The 20,540-nt window shown below is 36.9% G+C and overlaps 1 protein-coding gene across 1 annotated transcript in view; it reads right to left on the reverse strand.

The window, feature by feature from the left end:
• Positions 1–20,540, reverse strand: part of LOC128227980 (spartin-like) — a 72,233-nt gene that overhangs the window by 30,636 nt on the left and 21,057 nt on the right. Inside the window, exon 4 of the mRNA XM_052938984.1 lies at positions 745–945. Coding sequence (XP_052794944.1) covers positions 745–945 — 201 coding nt within the window. The remainder of the gene's footprint in view (positions 1–744; positions 946–20,540) is intronic.

The following is a 20,540-nucleotide window of genomic DNA, read 5'->3' on the forward strand; positions in this document are numbered from 1 at the left end:
ATTTTCAAATCTGTCAAGCCTTTCATGAGTTATCGTCCGGAAACCGTTTTTCTATTTTTAGTAACAGTTACCTTGACCTTGGCCCAACCAGCCCCAATATCGAACTTGACTGTATCTTCTGATGTTAAACCTGTGTTCCAAAAAAATTTCAAATCTGTCAAGCCTTTCATGAGTTATCGTCCGGAAACCATTTTTCTATTTTTAGTAACAGTGACCTTGACCTTGGCCCAACCAGCCCCAATATCGAACTTGACCTGTATCTTCTGATGTTACACCTGTGTACCAAAAATTTTTCAAATCTGTCTAGCCTTTCATGAGTTATAGTCCGGAAACCATGAAAACCGACAGACCGACAGATCGACCGACCGACCGACCGACCGACCGACTGACCGACAAGCTCACTCCTATATACCCCCCAAACTTCTTTTGTGGGGGTATAATGATGTCATCTGCTAATTACATAAATACACAAGAAGCTGTCAAGTTATTGAATGACAAGACACCAGGCACAAAGAGCAACATGAAAAGGCAGCATACTTCCAGCAGTAAAGGGCAGCATGGTGCAACGCCATGGTCAAAACCCTTGAAGTTAGCTAAATTACTTAAATAGCTTGCTGTATAAAAAGAGTTTATGTCAATTTAGCATTCAAGAAAGTCTGTATTTTCCAACATACAGAAAAGACACAAACCAACTGATAATCTGAAAAGTACATGATACAAATATATCCATACAATTATGCATACCAACAATGAGACCCTTAGATATCTTTGTGCTAGTAGTCTCCGCCTCTCCAGGGGTAACCTCCCCTGTTTCCGTGGTTTCTGTGGGTGTGGCCTCCACCTCCTGCTGCTGGTGCATCATGGTCAAGTTCTGAAGAAGATCTTCAAAACATTGTCGCTCACCCTGAGGAACAGTATCTGGGATCATCAGGCCAACCGCTGCACCTATTGGACAGAAAGAAAAAGGATATACTTGTAAAAAAAAACAAGAAAAGTACCAAATGTATTGAAACAATTCAAATTATTTTTATTTAGCACAAATCAGGTTATATACGTAATAATTAATCACAGATATGTAGTTATTGGTAAATTGTTTACTGTTATTACTTGTAGCTACTACCACTACCACTACCACTACTACTACTGCTACTACAATACCACAAATATCACAGATTGTACTTGCATGATACCTAGAAACATAAGGCCTAAAAAAAAATACATTTGGTTCGCATTACCTGACCCTACCTACAAAATAGGTGCCGACCCTACCATTTTTATAGTCAGTTTGAAAAAAAAAATGAAAAGCTAAACAAAAAATGCTTTCAATATGTAGTTTAAAACCTTAAATGCTTTATACTGAAGATTACTTAAACACCATTCTCCAATGATGAAAATGACAATGACATTCTTATATAAAGCCCATTTAAAAACACAAAATGATAATAAAAAAAGAGGGCCAAGATGGCCCTATATCGCTCACCTGAGTAAAACTTTGTGCTATAGACTTGTTGATAATTAAAGGGCAATAACAGGGACTTGGTGTCTGATGTATTATGCCCATTCACATTCTCACCAAATTTTGTGATCATTGTACAAATGCTTAAAAAGTTATTGATAGGACAAGAGTAATTTCTATAATTAAAGCCAATGATTCTCGGGTAACTACAGCAATTTTGCTAATTATCAAACATGTTCATACACATTCTGACCAAATTTGGTCATGATTGAACAAAGGGTTCAAAAGTAATTGATTGGACTACATACTGGATGGTGCCTGTCTGCCCTTCCATACACCATAGGTGGAACTATTATATGTCCAGTAATTTAAACAGGCGTGTAAAAACATAACAAATATGTATTTGTTTAAAAAGATACAAAGTGCAATAACTCTTACAATATAAAGGTTGGATTTATATAACTCGTTACAAAAAATCACAATTTACTGTGAAAAAGTTCATGAAGTTTGAAGTTGGTACATTCAATGATTTTAAAACAATAAAATTACAATAAAAAAACAGATGACCCACATTCGAACTTGACTTAAAAATTATCAAAACAACCTTTCTCACAAATTTCCAGGATATTTGGGCTGAAAATCTTACCAAGATTTTGCTATTTTGGGGTCATGTGACCTAGTTTTTCATCCCAGATGACCCATATTCAAACTCATCCGAGGAATTACTGGGACAAACATCCTGACCAAGTTTCGTGACAATTGAGGTAAAAATGTGACCATTAGAGTGTTAACAAACTAAGTGTGGACGGACAGCAGACATTCATCGATCCTAATAGCTCACCCTCAGCCTACGGCTAAGGTGAGCTAAAAAGCCTACCTACCCTACCTATGTTTAAAAAGGATGTTATAACCCGGAAAAGCTTTGGTCTACTGTCAGACAGACGGACGTACCGGCCAACATGTGCAAAGCAATATACTCCTCTTCTTTGAAGGGGGCACAATAAATTGAAATTGATTAAATATTTCTGTTTAATTAATTAACTTGCACTACATAAAACAAGTACCATTTTGATATTTCCGAATGCCCATTTGGGAATGTACATGGGTTTTGATCTGACGATGAACATGAAACTACATAGTGATGTTCCCTCCTATCAATTCTAAATTAAAACAAGCAAATTCGTTGAATTCATATCCCCCGCCTGATTGGGCTAAGTCAAACAATGGAAATCAATTGTTGGTGAAATATGTACATGAGTTTGAGTTTGATTGCAACTGTTTGAAATACAATATGTAATGTAGAATTTAGAATTGATCAAAAACCCGAGTTAATGACTCCATGTTACCCAGTTCCAAACTAATCTAAGATTTCATCAAGGCATACATTATGATAAAGTTTCATGAAGATTGGTCCAGATATATTGCAAAAATATAGCCTCTAGAGTGTCCAGAAGTTTTTTTTAAGATTTGACCTAGTGACCTCATTTTTGACCCCACATGACCTACTAGTTTCAAACTATTCCAAGATTTCATCGAGGCATTCTGATTAAGTTTCATGGAGAAAAGAGCAGATGTATTGCCTCCAAGATTTCTGTAAGATATGACCTAGTGACCTAGTTTTTGACCCCATGTGAGCAATTTTAAAACTCTTGTATGATTTCACTAAGGTAAACATTCTGACCAAAATATTTTGAAAATAACTGACTATTCAATACCAATGTTTGATTTGGGACACAATTTTTCAAAGATTTCACCTACTAACCTGGTTTCTGACCCCATGTAACCCAGTTTCAAACTATTCAACAGCAATCAAGGAAAACAGTCTGATTAAGTTTCATGAATATAAGATTGCTTCTAGTGTGTTCCCAATATTTTTTCTACAGTACACCCAACGAGTTAGACCCACTTTCCGTTTCCCTCCATGGATTTTCTCTATTGCGGCCAACACAATGATTTTATCGACTGTCTGCGTTCCTCGGAGTTTGAATTTAAGGCCCTCGGAGGGTGATCAGTCGACAGAAGAATAACGAACGCGGCGTTCCTTCGGAGGGGTTAACTCCGCGGAACTCTGTGGACACTTGATAAGAATCTACGCTAAACTAAAATTATTTTATTTTTATTATAATTTCAACTGATTACGACGGCTCCAGTAAATTGCTATTATTCTTTTTCCTCTGCCCGTTTTGAATAACGTTAGCTTACCACAAGAATGCAGTCGTATTTAACTAGTTGCACATGCATCTTATAAACGTGTTTTTGCTAATGACTGAATACATTGATAAACACATTTCATCCGAGAAAGGCTAGGTTACACATTTTCGGAAAAGCAGGCGGTCAAACACGCGTTCAAAGTTCACAGCGCATGGTTTTGAAGGCCTTCTTGCCTCGTTTTCTGTGGAAAATTCCTTTAAACGTCATAGCTATTTTTAACCACCAATAATAAATAGTATATTCTACATTGTATTGATCACGCGGTCATGGTTCAGAATCGTGTAAATAGTCGGCTGCTTTATGATGCAATAAAATTAGTGGCAATACTTCAATATTTATTATTCAAGACAGTATTCAATTGGCCTATATGGACACAAATACAAATTAAACGTTGGTACATGTAAGAATCTTTTACGCTTAACAATGTGCATAAGCATAAAAATAAATAACTTCTAAACAAAAATGATTTCTTGCTTATCTGATTTGACTTTGAGTTCCATTGCGGGATCATAAAATCGGACTATTCTCAACGCTATCGTTCATATTAAACTCGGGGGTAAGCCAGCCACTCGGAGGAACTTGGGGGGGATTTTAACAAGGGAAACAGTTTTACCCTCGGAGGAAATCCGCGATCATTGACTTTATCCCTCGGAGTGAGCGAGGAAAGTGGGTCTAACTCGTTGAGTGTTCTGTAAGTGACCTATTGACCTTGTTTTTGAACAATAAGAGCCACTTTTAAAACACAGTCAAAATTTAACCAAAGATAACATACTGACCATGTTTGAAAATAATCCGACTAATCATAACCATAAAATAGTTTCGGACAAGATTTTTGAAAGATTTGACGTTTTATGAATATTTGACCATGTATAATGCCTCTAGTATGTTCCAAAGATTTGTTTAAGATTTGACCAACTGACCTAGTTTTTGACCTCATGTGGCTTACTTTTTTAAGTGGTCCATATTTCACCAAGGGGTACATCATGACCAATTTTGAACATAACTTGACCAATCATTACCATGACATGGTTCCAGACAAGATTTTACTAAGATTTGACCTAAAGTTTGATCATATGTGACCCAGTTTTATTTACAACCAAGAGTTCATAAAGGAAAACATTCTGATTAAGTTTCATGAATAATTGACCATGTATAATGCCTCTAGTATGTTCCAAAGTTTTTTCTAAGATTTGACCTAGTGACCTAGTTTTTGACCCCATGTGACCAACTTTTACAAGTGGTCAAGATTTGATTAAGGGGAACATTCTGACCAAGTTTGAACATATTCTTATCAATGCCTACCAAGTTACGGTACCGAACGGATGGACAGATGGACGGACATCAGGACGGACGGAATGACGGACAACGCCAAATCAATATCCCCCTCCCAAAACATTGATTCAGCAGGGATAATAACCATGAGAAAATAAGCATATTTCACTGCACCATGAATACATATGTCAAACAAAATAAATGTCAAGTTATTCAAAATTAATTTCACACTGTTCTTTTGATGATTTATGTGCATTCCTGACTGCAGGTTTTTCCCACACAGTTATTTCATATTGACCTTACAAGGTCAGATCTTGAGTTGGGTCTTCAGTGCTGGACACTTTCTCTTTATCTCCACTGAAAACACACTGGTGCAAATTTCAATGCAACGCCTGCAAAAAAAGATATTATATTCTAACTGAGCTCTGCATCAATATTCAATTATTTTTTATTGGATTTACGAAATGTCTTTGTTTTAAAGTATTTATATAAATTATTGCATTTTTTTCAATTTAATGCATTATCATGCTGGACTCTTTGACATTGATGGTTAAAACAAACAAGAGGGCCATGATGGCCCTAAATCGCTCACCTGAGTAAAAGAGTTTAACCTTTGTTATTAATATAGCTTGTTTCTCAAAGAATATTGAACAAGAGCTGTCAAAGTATGTGACAAATGCCCCCCAATGTGACATTGATCTATGAACAAGTACATAAAAAGTTGATCTTGCCTTTATGTGTCAAATACATATTGCAAGTTATATTAAATTGCCTCTGAGCATAGAAAAAACCCCAATCATACTAAATGACAGCCAACACTTTTTATGTCCTCATATTCAGCATTCCATTGTGAATAAACACTTAGTGTATCTTTCACCTTAGAGGTAGGGACATGGGTCTTGCACACGACACGTTGTCTTGGTATGTCGAAAACATATGGCAAGTCATTTTAAAATCTGTCCATATAAGAGTAAGTCACAGCACGGACACGACAGCCTATATTTTCCTTCAGGTTGCCATGGCAACCAGAGTTCTGCATGGAATTAATTTTTTGAACAATTTTGAAAAAGCACCAACCAAGGATCATTCCTATGAAGTTTCATCAAAATTGTCCAAGCGGTTTAGGAGAAGAAGATGATTGTAACCAATTGTTGACACTTTTCCTTTAGGTTGCCATGTCAACCAGAGTTCTACATGGAATTAATTTCTTTGAACAATTTTGAAAAAGCACCAACCAAGGATCATTCCTATGAAGTTTCATCAAAATTGTTGCCATGGCAACCGGGCCAAACAAAATTATGTGAACAAATTTAAGAGAGGTCCATGCAAGGACACTTCAAACCAAATTTGCTGAAGATCTATCAAGGGGTTCATGCGAAGAAAATGTTAAGTTTTTTTTACTAATTTTAGCTCTGGTGGCCCTTAAAAGGGGCCAAACAAATCTATTTGAAAAGACCTGACAGGGGCCCATGCTAGGATGCTTCAGACTTGAAGATCCATCAAGCAGTTAATAAGATCAAGTTGTTTAAAGGTTTTTCTATTTTTTGCTCTGGTGACCCCTAAAAGGGGCCAAACAAAACCATTTGAACAAAGTTGAGAGAGGACCATGTAAGGATGCTACATATCAAGTATGGAGTCATTCTGACCTTTACTTTCAGAGGAAAAGATGTTTAAGTGACAAGACAATGTAAAAACAAATGACCCCTGAGCAAGGCCAATTTGACCCCGGGACAATAATTTGAATACCTTTGGTGTAGGTCCACTAGGTAACACTATATACCAAATATGAAAGCTCTAGGTCTTATACGAGGGTTGTCCGGAAAGTTTTGAGACTGTCTATATTTCAAAATGTTTTTAATATAAATCAACAAACAATAAACAGCTGTGTATATAGACTATTCACAGTTTCCTTTTGAAAAATAAAAATAAATAATCTCAAATTAAGGAAGGAAATGGTTGTCAAGACAACCCATCTAGCGCTTCACAGAGCACTTTGAAATTGACGTTTTCTGAAAATTGTTCACAATTCATATATACTACTCCGTCTGAATAATAGACGCCAAAACGTCACGTCAAAACATATGACGACAGTATGACGTCAGCTGCACCACTAAGCAAATTATTGACGCAATCTAACAGTAGACATGGTTGTAACGATCAGCGGAAGTAGAGAGGTATTTCGAAGATGTCGGAAAAAAAACAACGTTAACGTCACGCACGGAGCAGCGCGCTATGATCAAACACTGTGTTCGCAGCGGAATAACTCCTACAAATACATATACGTTTCTAACACGGGATATATCAAAGCCAGCATGTTCAAGGGTTTTGGTATTTCGCTGGTATGGACGTTTCAGTGACGAGCATGGAAATGTGTGCGATTAGAAGCGGAGCGGCAGACCGTCAGTCGTGAGTGAAATTGACGTAAATTCATTGCAGGACATGTTACAAGAAGACTGGCGGAGGACAGAGAGGGAAATTGACGAATCTGTTCAGCTAAAAAGAACATTTGTTCATAATATCATAAAAGGGTGGTACGGAGAGATATTCAAGCAATGAGTTGATTTTCACCGTAAGTGTGTACGTGCAGAAGGAGCGTATTTTGAAAAACTGTAAATTACGTGATACAATGAGACAACGAAGTGCTCTGTGGCTTGTAACCTGTACTTTTTGTAATGTTTGTTGTATACGTTCACTTCGTAGTATATTGTTGAAACTTTCAGGATTTGTTTATATGAGATACGATTGACAGCTGATAAAATTTTAATTGCATCCTATGAGTGGTAAGTTTTTAATGAATGCAGTCTCAAAACTTTCTGGACAACCCTCGTATTTTGGAGAAGAGGATTTTTAAAGTTTTATTATATAAGACTATATAAAAATATTGAAAACCTAAGCCTATGAACACGGGGCGTGGCCAATTTTGACCCTAGGGCTAAAGTTTGAACAATCTTAATAGTGGTCCGATAAACAATGCTTCATACCAAATATCTAAGGCCTTCGCCTTTTGGTTTCGGAGAAGATTTTATAAGTTTTCATCATATACATATATAAGGAAACCCATGACCACCCGGGTGGGGCCATTTTTTGACGCCAGGGCCAAAGATTGAACAATATTGGTACAAGTCAACTAGATGATATATCATGCCAAATATCTAAGCTCTTGTCACTACTTGATTTTACGTGTGTATCTATATATGTATATTTGTTATTAATTGTTGTATGTGGCCCATATTGAAAATTGGTATGTGTACTAAATATGTTATCCAGTTTAAATTAAGACGTTACTTGTCTTTGTGAGTTCGGAGAAGATTTTTTAAGTTTTCACTATAACACATATAGAGAAAACCCATCAGCCCCGGGGTGTGGCCAATTTTGACCCCAGGGCCATAATTTGAACAAACTTTGTAGAGGTCCACTTGACGATGAATCATGCCAAATATCTAAGCTCTAAGCCACGTAAGTTCAGAGGAGATGATTTTTGAAGTTTTCACTAAAAACATATAGAGAAAATCCATGACCCCCGAAGGGGGTGGGGCCAATTTTGACCCCAAGGCCATAATTTGAACAATCTTTGTAGAGGTCCACTAGACGATGAATCATGCTAAATATCTAAGCTCTAGTCCAAGTAAGTTCAGAGGAGAAGATTTTTGAAGTTTTAACTATAAACATATAGAGAATACCCTAACCCCCCTGGGCTGGGCCAATTTTGACCACAGGGCCATAATTTGAACAATCTTTGTAGAGGTCCACTTGACGATGAATCATGCCAAATATCTAAGCTCTAGTCCAAGTAAGTTCAAAGGAGAAGATTTTTGAAGTTTTCACTATAAACATATAGAGAATACCCTATCCCCCCGGGGCGGGGCCAATTTTGACCCCAAGGCCATTATTTGAACAATCTTTGTAGAGGTCCACTAGACGATGAATCATGCCAAATATCTAAGCTCTAGTCCAAGTAAGTTAAGAGGAGAAGATTTTTGAAGTTTTAACTATAAACATATCAAGTATACCCATGATCCCCCGGGGCGGGGCCAATTTTGACCCCAAGGCCATAATTTGAACAATCTTTGTAGAGGTCCACTAGACGATGAATCATGCCAAATATCTAAGCTCTAGTCCAAGTAAGTTAAGAGGAGAAGATTTTTGAAGTTTTAACTATAAACATATCAAGTATACCCATGACCCCCCGGGGCGGGGCCAATTTTGACCCCAAGGCCATAATTTGAACACTCTTTGTAGAGGTCCACTTGACGATGAATCATGCCAAATATCTAAGCTCTAGTCCAAGTAAGTTCAAAGGAGAAGATTTTTGAAGTTTTCACTATAAACATATAGAGAATACCCTAACCCCCCGGGGCGGGGCCAATTTTGACCCCAAGGCCATAATTTGAACAATCTTTGTAGAGGTCCACTAGACGATGAATCATGCCACATATCTAAGCTCTAGTCCAAGTAAGTTAAGAGGAGAAGATTTTTGAAGTTTTAACTATAAACATATCAAGTATACCCATGATCCCCCGGACCGGGGCCAATTTTGACCCCAAGGCCATAATTTGAACAATCTTTGTAAAGGTCCACTAGACGATGAATCATGCCAAATATCTAAGCTCTAGTCCAAGTAAGTTCAAAGGAGAAGATTTTTGAAGTTTTCACTACAAACATATAGAGAAAACCCATGACCCCCCGGGGCGGAGCCAATTTTGACCCCAAGGCCATAATTTGAACAATCTTTGTAAAGGTCCACTAGACGATGAATCATGCCAAATATCTAAGCTCTAGGCCAAGTAAGTTCAGAGGAGAAGATTTTTTAAGTTTTCACTATAAACATATAGAGAAAACCCATGACCCCCCGGGGCGGGGCCAATTTTGACCCAAGGGCCATAATTTGAACAATCTTGGTAGAGGAACATTTGGTGATCCTACCTACCATATATCAACGGCCTAACCCTTGTGGTTTGGGAGAAGAAGATTTTTAAAGTTTTTTCTTTCCATTGCCATGGCAACCAGAGTTCTGCATGGAATTCAATTCTTTGAACAATTTTCAAAGGGGACCACCCAAGGAACATTCCTGTGAAGTTTGGATGAAATTGGCTAAGCGGTTTATGAGGAGATGTCGTTTAAAGTAAAAGTTTACGGACGGACGACGGACGGACGACGGACGCCGGACAAATTGTGATCACAAAAGCTCACCTTGTCACTATGTGACAGGTGAGCTAAAAAGGCATATGATTTGTGTACAGATTAAACATTATTAATTATTAATGTGTTCTTTAATTAATAGACAAGTGGCAACAATTTCCCCAGTTAAAAAGCGCCTAAATAATGCTTACATTTGTATATCTGCAGCTTAATCATTTGCATTTCTTTTGCTTTGATCATTTAAGTCAAATGAGTTAGACATGATAATGCATTAAAATAAGAAATATATTTTTGGGCATCAATCTATAGTGTGTGCCTTCAATCCTGAAATAAATTTCTTCTCAACAGATGCTAAATTATAAAAACAAGAGGGCCATAATGGCCCTAAATCGCTCACCTAAGTAAAAGAGTTTAACTTTTGTAAAGCTTAATATTTGTTCTCAAAGAATATTGAGAAACATACTGATCAAACATGTTGCCTGGATAATCACTGACAGGACTTGTCACAGTTGCCTGCACACTGACAGGACTTGTCACAGTTTCCTGCACACTGACAGGATTTCATTCAGTTGCCTGCACACTGACAGGACTTGATGATTGACTGCACACTGACAGAATTTGATTCTCATACCTGCACACTGACAGGACTTTGTTCAGTTGCCTGCACACTAACAGGACTTGATAATTGACTGCACACTGACAGCAAGCACTTGGTACAGATACCTGCACACTGACAGGACTTTTTTCAGTTGCCTGCACACTGACAGGACTTAGTTCAATTGCCTGCACAAACACAGGACTTATTTCAGTTGCCTGCACACTGACAAAACTATGTCAGATTGCTTGCACACATAAAGAACTTTGAGTGAAGATACACAAACAAAAACAGTGCACCATCCAATAAAATCAATAAACTGCCTTAAGCTCTAAAAATCAAATATCAGAACACATTCAGCACCTTCCACTAATATCATTGCTTCTTCCATGTAGGTAAACATCGCCGTCCATCACATGTTCAAAATCAAAATTTTCCACACAGAAGATAAGGTTGTAGCTTAGAATAATCTACATGAAGGAAAAGTCTGATTTTTAAATTTATCATTAAGTGAAAATGAAATTTCTTCTAAAGAATAAAGTGTATAATAATTATTTGAATCTATGAACCTAAAAAAAGAACAATAATTACCTTTAAGTGACTATGTTGAAGACTTAATAAGATATAAAATCTATTCCCTTGTTAGATGAGATGTTTTTTTCAAGCAAAACAGGAAGTCAGGCATTTTGTTGTTGTTGCTGTTGTTGATGTTGTTGATCAATCTCAATGACTTGCTGTATTTTTTGTAGAGGGTCACCCAAGGAAGCTTCCTGTAAAGTATCATTTACCGTATTTTCTCGACTATAAGGCGATTCGCTTATAAGACGACCCCCTAACTTTGCCCATGAAATCTGGTGCTTTTTGTTGCGACTTGCTTATAAGACGGGTCAATTTTTCAGCAAATCTAAAATGCTTGAATTCCTCCGAATGTGTAAAAATGTTCAAGCTCAACGGACAATTATTGACTTTCGCGGTAACTGTTTTTGTTTAACTCAAAGAAAATGGCGGTCAACTGTGAGCTCTCTATTTGGAGGTAGGTTAAAAATTAGTACAAGGCTACGCGTTTAAGTTTGCAGGACAGGTTGTTACTTATTGGAATTGTAATAATTAATCAAGAACAACATATGTTTGTTTTTGTTTATTATTTTCAGTGAAGACACCACTGAAGTTCTTCGGCATCAATAAATATTATAAAAGAATTACGTTTATGTTTTTAATTCGTAATATCAAATAAGCCAATCAAATGTATTGTCGTGTGTAAACTCTGCATAAGTTTGTCTATCTTAACCTTTTGTGGATGGTCGACCCAATTAAAATCAAAAGATTGACCATTTTGTTCTGATCAATAAACCGCAAATAACACCATGAAAATAAATGGCTTCAATATCATAACTGCGAAAAGCCGAGGCAGTGAATGAATATGTGTTTGTTTAGCAATAGGGCCCCTTGATTGGCGACGAACATAAAGGATTCATAGTCGCATTGTCATTTGTTTGCCAAATTGACAGTTAGGTACCTACATCATATTGAGATTCCAATTTAATGATTTGATATATCTGTCAAACTAATTATACTGACATGCGCCATGAGAAACAAGAGCACCGCGAAATGGAGCATTATACGCCCAAAGAAGATTCGGCTCGAGGTCTTTAATAAACATTTAGGTTATGCTAGTATACTGCTTACTAGGTGTGACGCCCCCCAGTGAAATTAGCCTTTGAGGTACGGACCTGGAAAGCATGCTTGACAAATCCTTTCAATGTAGAGATGATTTGTATAAAGTTATTTGAAAATTGCTTTAGTAGTAACCCAGTTATGGCCTGGACATGGAATTGCTAACGCCCCCCCCCCCCCCATGGTGATTCTAGTGTTTGAGGTATGGACCTGGAAATTGCGCGGGACACATCCTTTTAATGTAATGATGCTTTGTATAAAGTTATTTGAAAATGACTTTATTAGTGACCAAGTTGTGGCCCGGACATGGATTTGCTAACGCACCCCCATGGTGATTCTACTCTTTGAGGTATGGACCTGGAAATTGCGCGCGACACATCCTTTTAATGTAGTGATGATTTGTATAAAGTTATTTGAAAATCGCTTTATTAGTTACCAAGTTATGGCCCGGACACAGAATTGCTAACGGACGGACAGACGGACAGACAGAAGGACAGGCGATGGAGGCCATAACATAATACGACCCTTCGGGCGTATAAAAATGCAGATCAAACGGTACACTGTGTGACGTCAGAGCACGCGCGGTGAAGAGATTTCGTTTTGTTGTTTACTTAATCGCCCCATACTTGTATCAGCAGACGATATACTGGATAGACGAATGCCCTATGTAAAATTTTACTGATTTTGACTTGAATCTTTTTTTAATATTTTATCGACTCGCTTATAAGACGGGTCCCCTACTTTGGGGTTAAAAATCGGGACCCAATTTCCCCGTCTTATAGTCGAGAAAATACGGTAATTTGGACTGCTAGTTTCAGAGGAGATGTTTTTTAAAGCAAAATAAGGATTCAGCCATTTTGTTCTTGTTGTTGTTGTTGATCAATTGTGACCCCTTGTTGTATTTTTGTAGAGGGTCATCCAATGAAGCTTCCTGTAAAGTTTAATTGAATTTGGACTGGTAGTTTTAGGAGATGTTTTTTTTAAAGCAAAATAGGAAGTTGGCCATTTTGTTGTTGTTGCTGTTGTTGTTTTTGTTGATCAATCATGACCCCTTGTTGTATTTTTGTAGAGGGTCACCCAAGGAAGCTTCCTGCAAAGTTTCATTAAATTCTGAGCAGTAGTTTCAGAGGAGATGTTTTTTAAAGAAAAACTGAAGTCAGCCATTTTGATGTTGTTGCTGTTGTTGTTGTTGTTGTTTATCAATCGTGGCTCCTTGTTGTATTTTTGTAGATGGTCACCCAAGGAAGCTTCCTGTAAAGTTTCATCGAATTTGGACAGGTAGTTTCAGAGGAGAAGTTTTTTAAGCAATTGTTGACGGACGGACTGACTGACTGAAGGACAGACTGACTGACGGACAGACGCCGGACAAAGACCGATCACAATAGCTCACCTTGAGCACTTTGTGCTCTGGTGAGCTCAAAATACAAACGTGATTTTGATTATGACATACCTGCAATATATAGTTAGTTGTCTCCATAACTGCCAGAAATGCTCTCTATGACAAACAAAGTGCTGGTGTATGGCTGGGGAATAGTGCTGCTCCAACCAATAGCGTTATTCTTTCTACAGGTGGACCAGCTCTTCAATATGGTTTCTGTCATGGCAGTGATAACAGTATGTAACATGCCCTTTCCTACTTTCCAGAGAATGAATCTTCCAATCTAAATTACAAATTTAAGAACAAATTTATACATATGCACATGTAATGTTGTTAAAAACAAATCATTTAGGTGCCACAATACTATAAAGTTTTACGTGAGAATTGAGCCAAATCAAAACATTTAGTCATGTAAAGCTGCACTCTCACAGATATACCGTTTTTACAACTTTTGTATTTTATTTCTTGGAATATTTTTTTGCGTAAATAATTACAAACCAGTCAATATAAATAAAGATGTTCGATCTGTGAGAGTGCTGCACTCTCAGTCACAGATTGAAGGTTTTGACAACTTCGTTTTTGGCTTGGAAAAAGCTAATGAAAAGCAGTATGAAAACTGATGATATATATAAGACTGCTGACAAAAGAGATCATGTTTTTTTTTATATTTACATTCGTAACTCATGGTTTTATGGTAAAGAGCATTACTAACACTTTTCTTAAAATGTGTGCTGCACTCTCACAGATTAAAGGTTTTACAACTTCTTTTATTTTTGGGATTGGGAAAAGTCTTTTATTACCAGTGTTTAGAAATTCGCATAAACATGTCCTGGACCTATTCACATCCTGACTACACAACCAGTACATTCATCAGCTTTACTGATTCAAACCAGGCACATTTATATTGGTAGACAAGCATTTTACCAACTGTGCTGGCCAGTAAAGTTCTCCATAGAATTACATGAAGAATTCAAAACGTATATATACCTTTCTTCATTTTTTTTGGCCAACTCTGTTTCAACTAAACTTCCTAAATAAATGAGAAATTTGAAAAATAATTACAATATCTCAGCAAATACCTGCATTTGTGTGTTACTTGTGCAATCTGTCAGCTTTGGTAGGCTCTGGTTTCATTTTGTCCATCTCAATACTTATAATCTTCTAGTCTGATGTATTGCCATCAGATTTTTAAGTCAGGTCAGGCAGCCTTTTAAGCTTTGTTCCAGTTGATTGTATCAGATGATGTTAACAATACTAGCCTTGTAGCTAGGCACTTCTCAATCTGAAAGTTCACAAAAGAAAATGGCCTGTAATATTTAATAAAAAAAGATAATTGTCAACCCCTGGATGATGGGTTATATATGGCCATGGCCGAAGTGTACCAATTGTTGTAAAACTGTGAACTGCAGCCTTGCAGGTGCCCTTCATGAATATATCCTTATGTTTTGACAGAATGAAATGAAAAACAAGAGGCCCAAAAGGGCCTATGCTCTACTGGCATGGCTTTTGTGGTCATATCAATCCAGAGCATGTATGTATGGGTAAAAGGCAACAGACATATAGTTTATGTTTTGTGTTTGGGTTACCTAAAAACGTAGCACGTTCAACATCTGAGCCCAGAAAGTATTGTAAGCAGATTAGTTGCATGAACTATTTTAATATGTGCCAAGTAAAAGTCATCTGACAAAAAAAAAATGCTTTCAAAACTGTACTCATAGTAAAAAATTCTGTAGTTTTAAAAGTTAAAAAAAGTTGGTCAAAGTCAAGGGCATCCTAGGACAACATTGATCAATTTGAACAAACATTCACAATCAATTGTGCTGAGATGGATGCACGAACACACAAAAAGATTTTCAAACCTTTCCAGATTTATGTTTACCAAACCTGTGAACCCTGGGTGTGGCCAGTAATGACACCAGGTGCATAACTTAAACATTCACAACCAATTTTGTTAAGATGAATGTGCAAACTACAGAACTTAAAGCTAAAAAATGGCCTTTGGGCTTTCAACAAGAACAAGGCAGGGTAATTCACAAAATCAGCTGCAGAAGCAAAAAGCAAATTGTCTCTCAAAATCCTAGACTTGCAAATTGTCTCCCTTAACTCTAGACTTGAATTTACATGTACATGTAAACTTGGCTAAAAATAGAATTCGCTCATGCAGACCTGGCTAAAAATAGAAAGCATTTCTTTGCAACTTTCATGGCCCATAATCTAGGCATTCATGGGCGGATCTGGCTGGTTTTCGAAAGGAACCGAGCTCTAATCTATATCTAGATACTGTACAAGTTTCATCGAGATACAATCAAAACTGAAGACTGTATCGTGTTCACAACCAATTGTTTACACAATAGCATTTTTTTATACTATCAAGGGCCATAATCTAGGCATGCATGGGCGGATCTGGCTGGTTTTCGAAAGGAACCCAGCTCTAATGGATATCTAAATACTGTACAAGTTTCATCAAGATACAATCAAAACCAAAGACTGTATCGTGTTCACAAGCAATTGTTTACAGACGCACGAACGCACGACCACACGGACGCACGGATGCACATACTACATACACATTACCATCGCATAAGCTCTTCTGGCCTTTGGCCAGTAGAGCTTAAAACCATTAAAATCATAATTATTCATTGGATATTTATTTTTTTGTGTACGGAACTAATATAAACAAGAGGGCCAAGATGGCCCTATATCGCTCACCTCAGTAAAACATTGTGCTATAGACTTGTTAATAATTAAAGGGCAATAACAGGGATTCGGCTTCTCTGAAGTATGAAATTTTGTTACCTCGAGAGTGTTAACAATGTATTTCCATATTTGGGCTCTGTGACCTAGTTTTTGACCCCAGATGACCCATATTCGAACTTGAGCTAGAAATCATCAAAACAACCTTTCTGACAAATTTCCAGGATATTTCGGCTGAAAATGTTACCTCTAGAGTGTTAACAAGGTTTTTCCATATTTGGGCTCTGTGACCAAGCTTTTGACCCAAGATGACCCATATTCAAACTTGAACTTGAAATCATCGAAACAACCTTTCTGACATATTTCCAGGATATTTGGGCTAAATATGTTACCTCTAGAGTGTTAGCAAGGTATTTCCATATTTTGGCTCGATGACCTAGTTTTTAACCCTAGATGACCCATATTCGAACTTGAGCTAGAAATCATCAAAACAACCTTTCTGACAAATTTCCAGGATATTTGGGCTGAAAATGTTACCTCGAGAGTGTTAACAAGGTATTTCCATATTTGAGCTCTGTGACCTAGTTTTTGACCCCAGATGACCCATATTCGAACTTGAGCTAGAAATCATTGAAACAACCTTTCTGACAAATTTCCAGGATATTTCGGCTGAAAATGTTACGTCAAGAGTGTTAGCAAGGTATTTCCATAGTTGGGCTCTGTGAGCTAGTTCTTGACCCCAGATGACCCATACTCGAACTGGAGCTAGAAATCATCAAAACAACCTTTCTGACAAATTTCCAGGATATTTGGGCTGAGAATGTTACCTCGAGAGTGTTAACAAGGTTTTTCCATATTGAGTTTTTTATCCCATATGACCCATATTCGAACTCGTCCGAGTAACTACTGGGACAAACATCCTGACCAAGTTTCGTGACAATTGAGGCAAAAATGTGACCCCTAGAGTGTTAACAAACTAAGTGTGGACGGACGACAGACGACAGACGATGGACAATCATTGAGCCTAAAAGCTCACCCTCAGCCTACGGCTAAGGTGAGCTAAAAAACATTTTCTGGTAATGTTCTTGGTTTTTTTTATATTTTATAGATGCTTTAACCCGGAATCCCGATCGGAATTACTACCCACTCAGTGCTCCAGCCAGGATTTGAAAAGGGCATAGTGGAGTTTTGAAAAGGGCAAGCTACACAAGTCGTGTAGGGGCGATTGGGGGTGGTTGTGGGAGGGGTCCACCCTGTCACTAGGTTTTTTTGGGGGTGTCTCCCCCTAGAATTTGTTAAATGTTTTCATACTCAATTTAAATCATTTCCCATGATTTCCAGACTTGAACAGAATGTGTTTTGTTTTTCTAAAAATTTAGAAGGGTGTTTGAATATCATAATTTAAATTTGTTTTTTTGTCTGTGGTAGTATGATTGTGCTTGTCTGGAGTCTTCTTTAGTGCAATGTCACATATTTCTCCTAAAAATCATATAAAATGAAGAAAAAACCCAAAGACAGTTAAACATTTGAAGCAATCGAATAAATACATAAATACACAAAAAAAACAAATATGTAGGGGACGAATCTTAGTTTGGTACGATCGGGATTGGGTACGAATGTGACATTGAGCCTGGCTGTTATTTAATTGTCTCTGGTAAAATAATGTTTAATATGCTGTTTTAAAATAAAATGACAATAAAAATCATTGCCCTTGCCTAAAAAATCACTTATAAAACATAGATAAACATTGATAAAATAACTGCAAAATTTGTTCTGACAAAATGGCGGTTTCGGCGAATTTTGACATGACTGAGACATGATAGGTAAATACTACATAAAGCATCAACATATTTTTGTGAGTTCAAAGAAATTTTCATCATGAATATTCTACCAATAAACTGCCAAAAACATTTACTGCAAAAGTGATGTATTTGATTGTGTTAGCAACACCTTTGTTATGTTTAAAAATCGGCAGTGACCGTCTGCTTCAAATCAACAATGTTTAAATGGCAAGTCTCATATGTACAATACAATTAACAATTTTTTTTAAAAGATTTAATTGTGCTTGAAAACACTTTTCACCATCCCTTCAAATTTTCTATCACATTTTACGAACTTTCATCATTGTGAACGAGTTCTCAATGTATATATTCTGATTGGCTGACATTCAATTGTTTGGCCTCCTGCCAATGTTTCCTTGATTGGCTCTCTTCTATTATTGGATTAGAAGATGATTGATTATGAATACACAAGTCGTCTGCTCACTACACAAATAGCTGTCATATGACTTGAACAAGGCACATGGGAAGATAAAAGGGCAGTACGTCAATGGGGGCATGGTGACACCTAGCGGAACTCTATTATCATAAGTATTATGTAATTTGTCTCAATTATGACAGCAGATTAAGGGCTGATCTTTTATAATGATTTCAATAGTAAAAAGGGCACGAACAGTATAATTGGCACTTATAGAGCATTTTTGAAAAAGGCACTACTCAAAAAGGGGGCAGGGCGGTAAGAAAAGGGGCACGGGCGCTGCGCCATAAAAAAATGGGCTAGCTGGAGTACTGCCACTTTTGGTACAAAACAATTTGTACGTGAAGGATTTGCCAAATCAAAAATTGTAAAAAAATTCGTCAACGTACAATTATTTTGACTAGTTAAAAAGTAACTCTGACTTGAAAGTAACATGAAGATGTTGTAGTATAGGATTTGCAATATCATTTTTTTTAAATCATAAAAACGTCCATCAACGTACAAATATTTTGACTAAAAGATATTAACTACATGTACCTTCTTGTCCGAAATAGATCACTTCCTGGCAGCTCATTTCTGGATTGTCTCCATCTAAATTTAACATCTTTAGAAGCATACATTGATGCCATTTTTGCTTCAACTGATGTTGAAGCAATAACACTAAATACTGGTCGGTTATTTTGTAGAGGAATGTTCGAAGTAACATTCAATTTCATTTCTGCATAATCGCCGCCATATTGTATGACTTTAAAAACTACACCCTATAGTACAGAATAACAATAGGCATAACGTTGACACACTGTGAAAGTTATAATCCGAATAACTTGACATGACATGAACTCTTTAACCGCATATGAATTATTTCTTAATAGCTTTCATTCATAAAATTTGTTGCTGGGTCAGTCTTGAATGCCGGGTTGTGTGTGACGTCACACGGGGTGCAAACTTGTGGCGTAGCTTACTATTATATTATATTGGTTGTAGGATAAAATGACATCGCATGTAAATGCTATATTTTCATTATTTTGTTGAATAAAACGCACCAAATTGCAAGTACAACTTTACTAAGAGTACCATGCAATGTTTTGTCATTAGAAAATGCAATAAAGCGTTAAATACACATAAGCAGCAAGTTCTTGATGCCCCACATTCACGTAAGTAGTTCTGTTGCTACACAGGTGGTGTGTATTAATATATTCATGTTCAATATGTCATGTCAGGCGACTAGTCGCCTTTCTGAAATACCGCTCTCTAAAGATAACAAGAGGCACATCAGTGCCTGTGCTCCACTGGCCAAAAGGTTCAAGCAAAGACCACCTAACAAACATTTTCGTCAAGATTCATAGAAATACAATCATCAATTTTTGAGAAGTTATTTAAAAAAAAAATTTACTTTAATAGCTCTGGCTGCCATGTTGTGCAGTGGACCGAAATGATTTGGGCAATTTGAGTAAAGGAGCACCAAACAAACATTTCTGTCAAGTTTTATCGAAAAAAGGTCATCGGTTTCGACGACAAGTCGTATAAAGTTTTTTTTTATTTTTTAGCTCTGGCAGCCATGGTGTGCAGTGGACTGGAACCATTTAACAAATTTTGGTTAATGACCACCCAAGGAACATTTCTGTCAAGTTTCATCAAAATCTGATCATCGGTTAACATTTAATCTGAATAGATTATGAAGCAAATATCTAACCTGAACAAGAACTGACGAGATAGAATCGACTTGGTGTTTCACTTACACTTTTCGGCCATTTAAGTTACTAAAAATAGCTGTTTCATAAACTTTCAGAATGTCACTTAAACGAAAATTAATGTTCAGTCTATATATACTTTCCTATGTATAAATGTAAGGTTTTTAAATTGAT

This window comes from Mya arenaria, chromosome 3 (genome assembly GCF_026914265.1).
Source record: "Mya arenaria isolate MELC-2E11 chromosome 3, ASM2691426v1".
In the NCBI taxonomy this organism is placed as follows: domain Eukaryota; kingdom Metazoa; phylum Mollusca; class Bivalvia; order Myida; family Myidae; genus Mya; species Mya arenaria.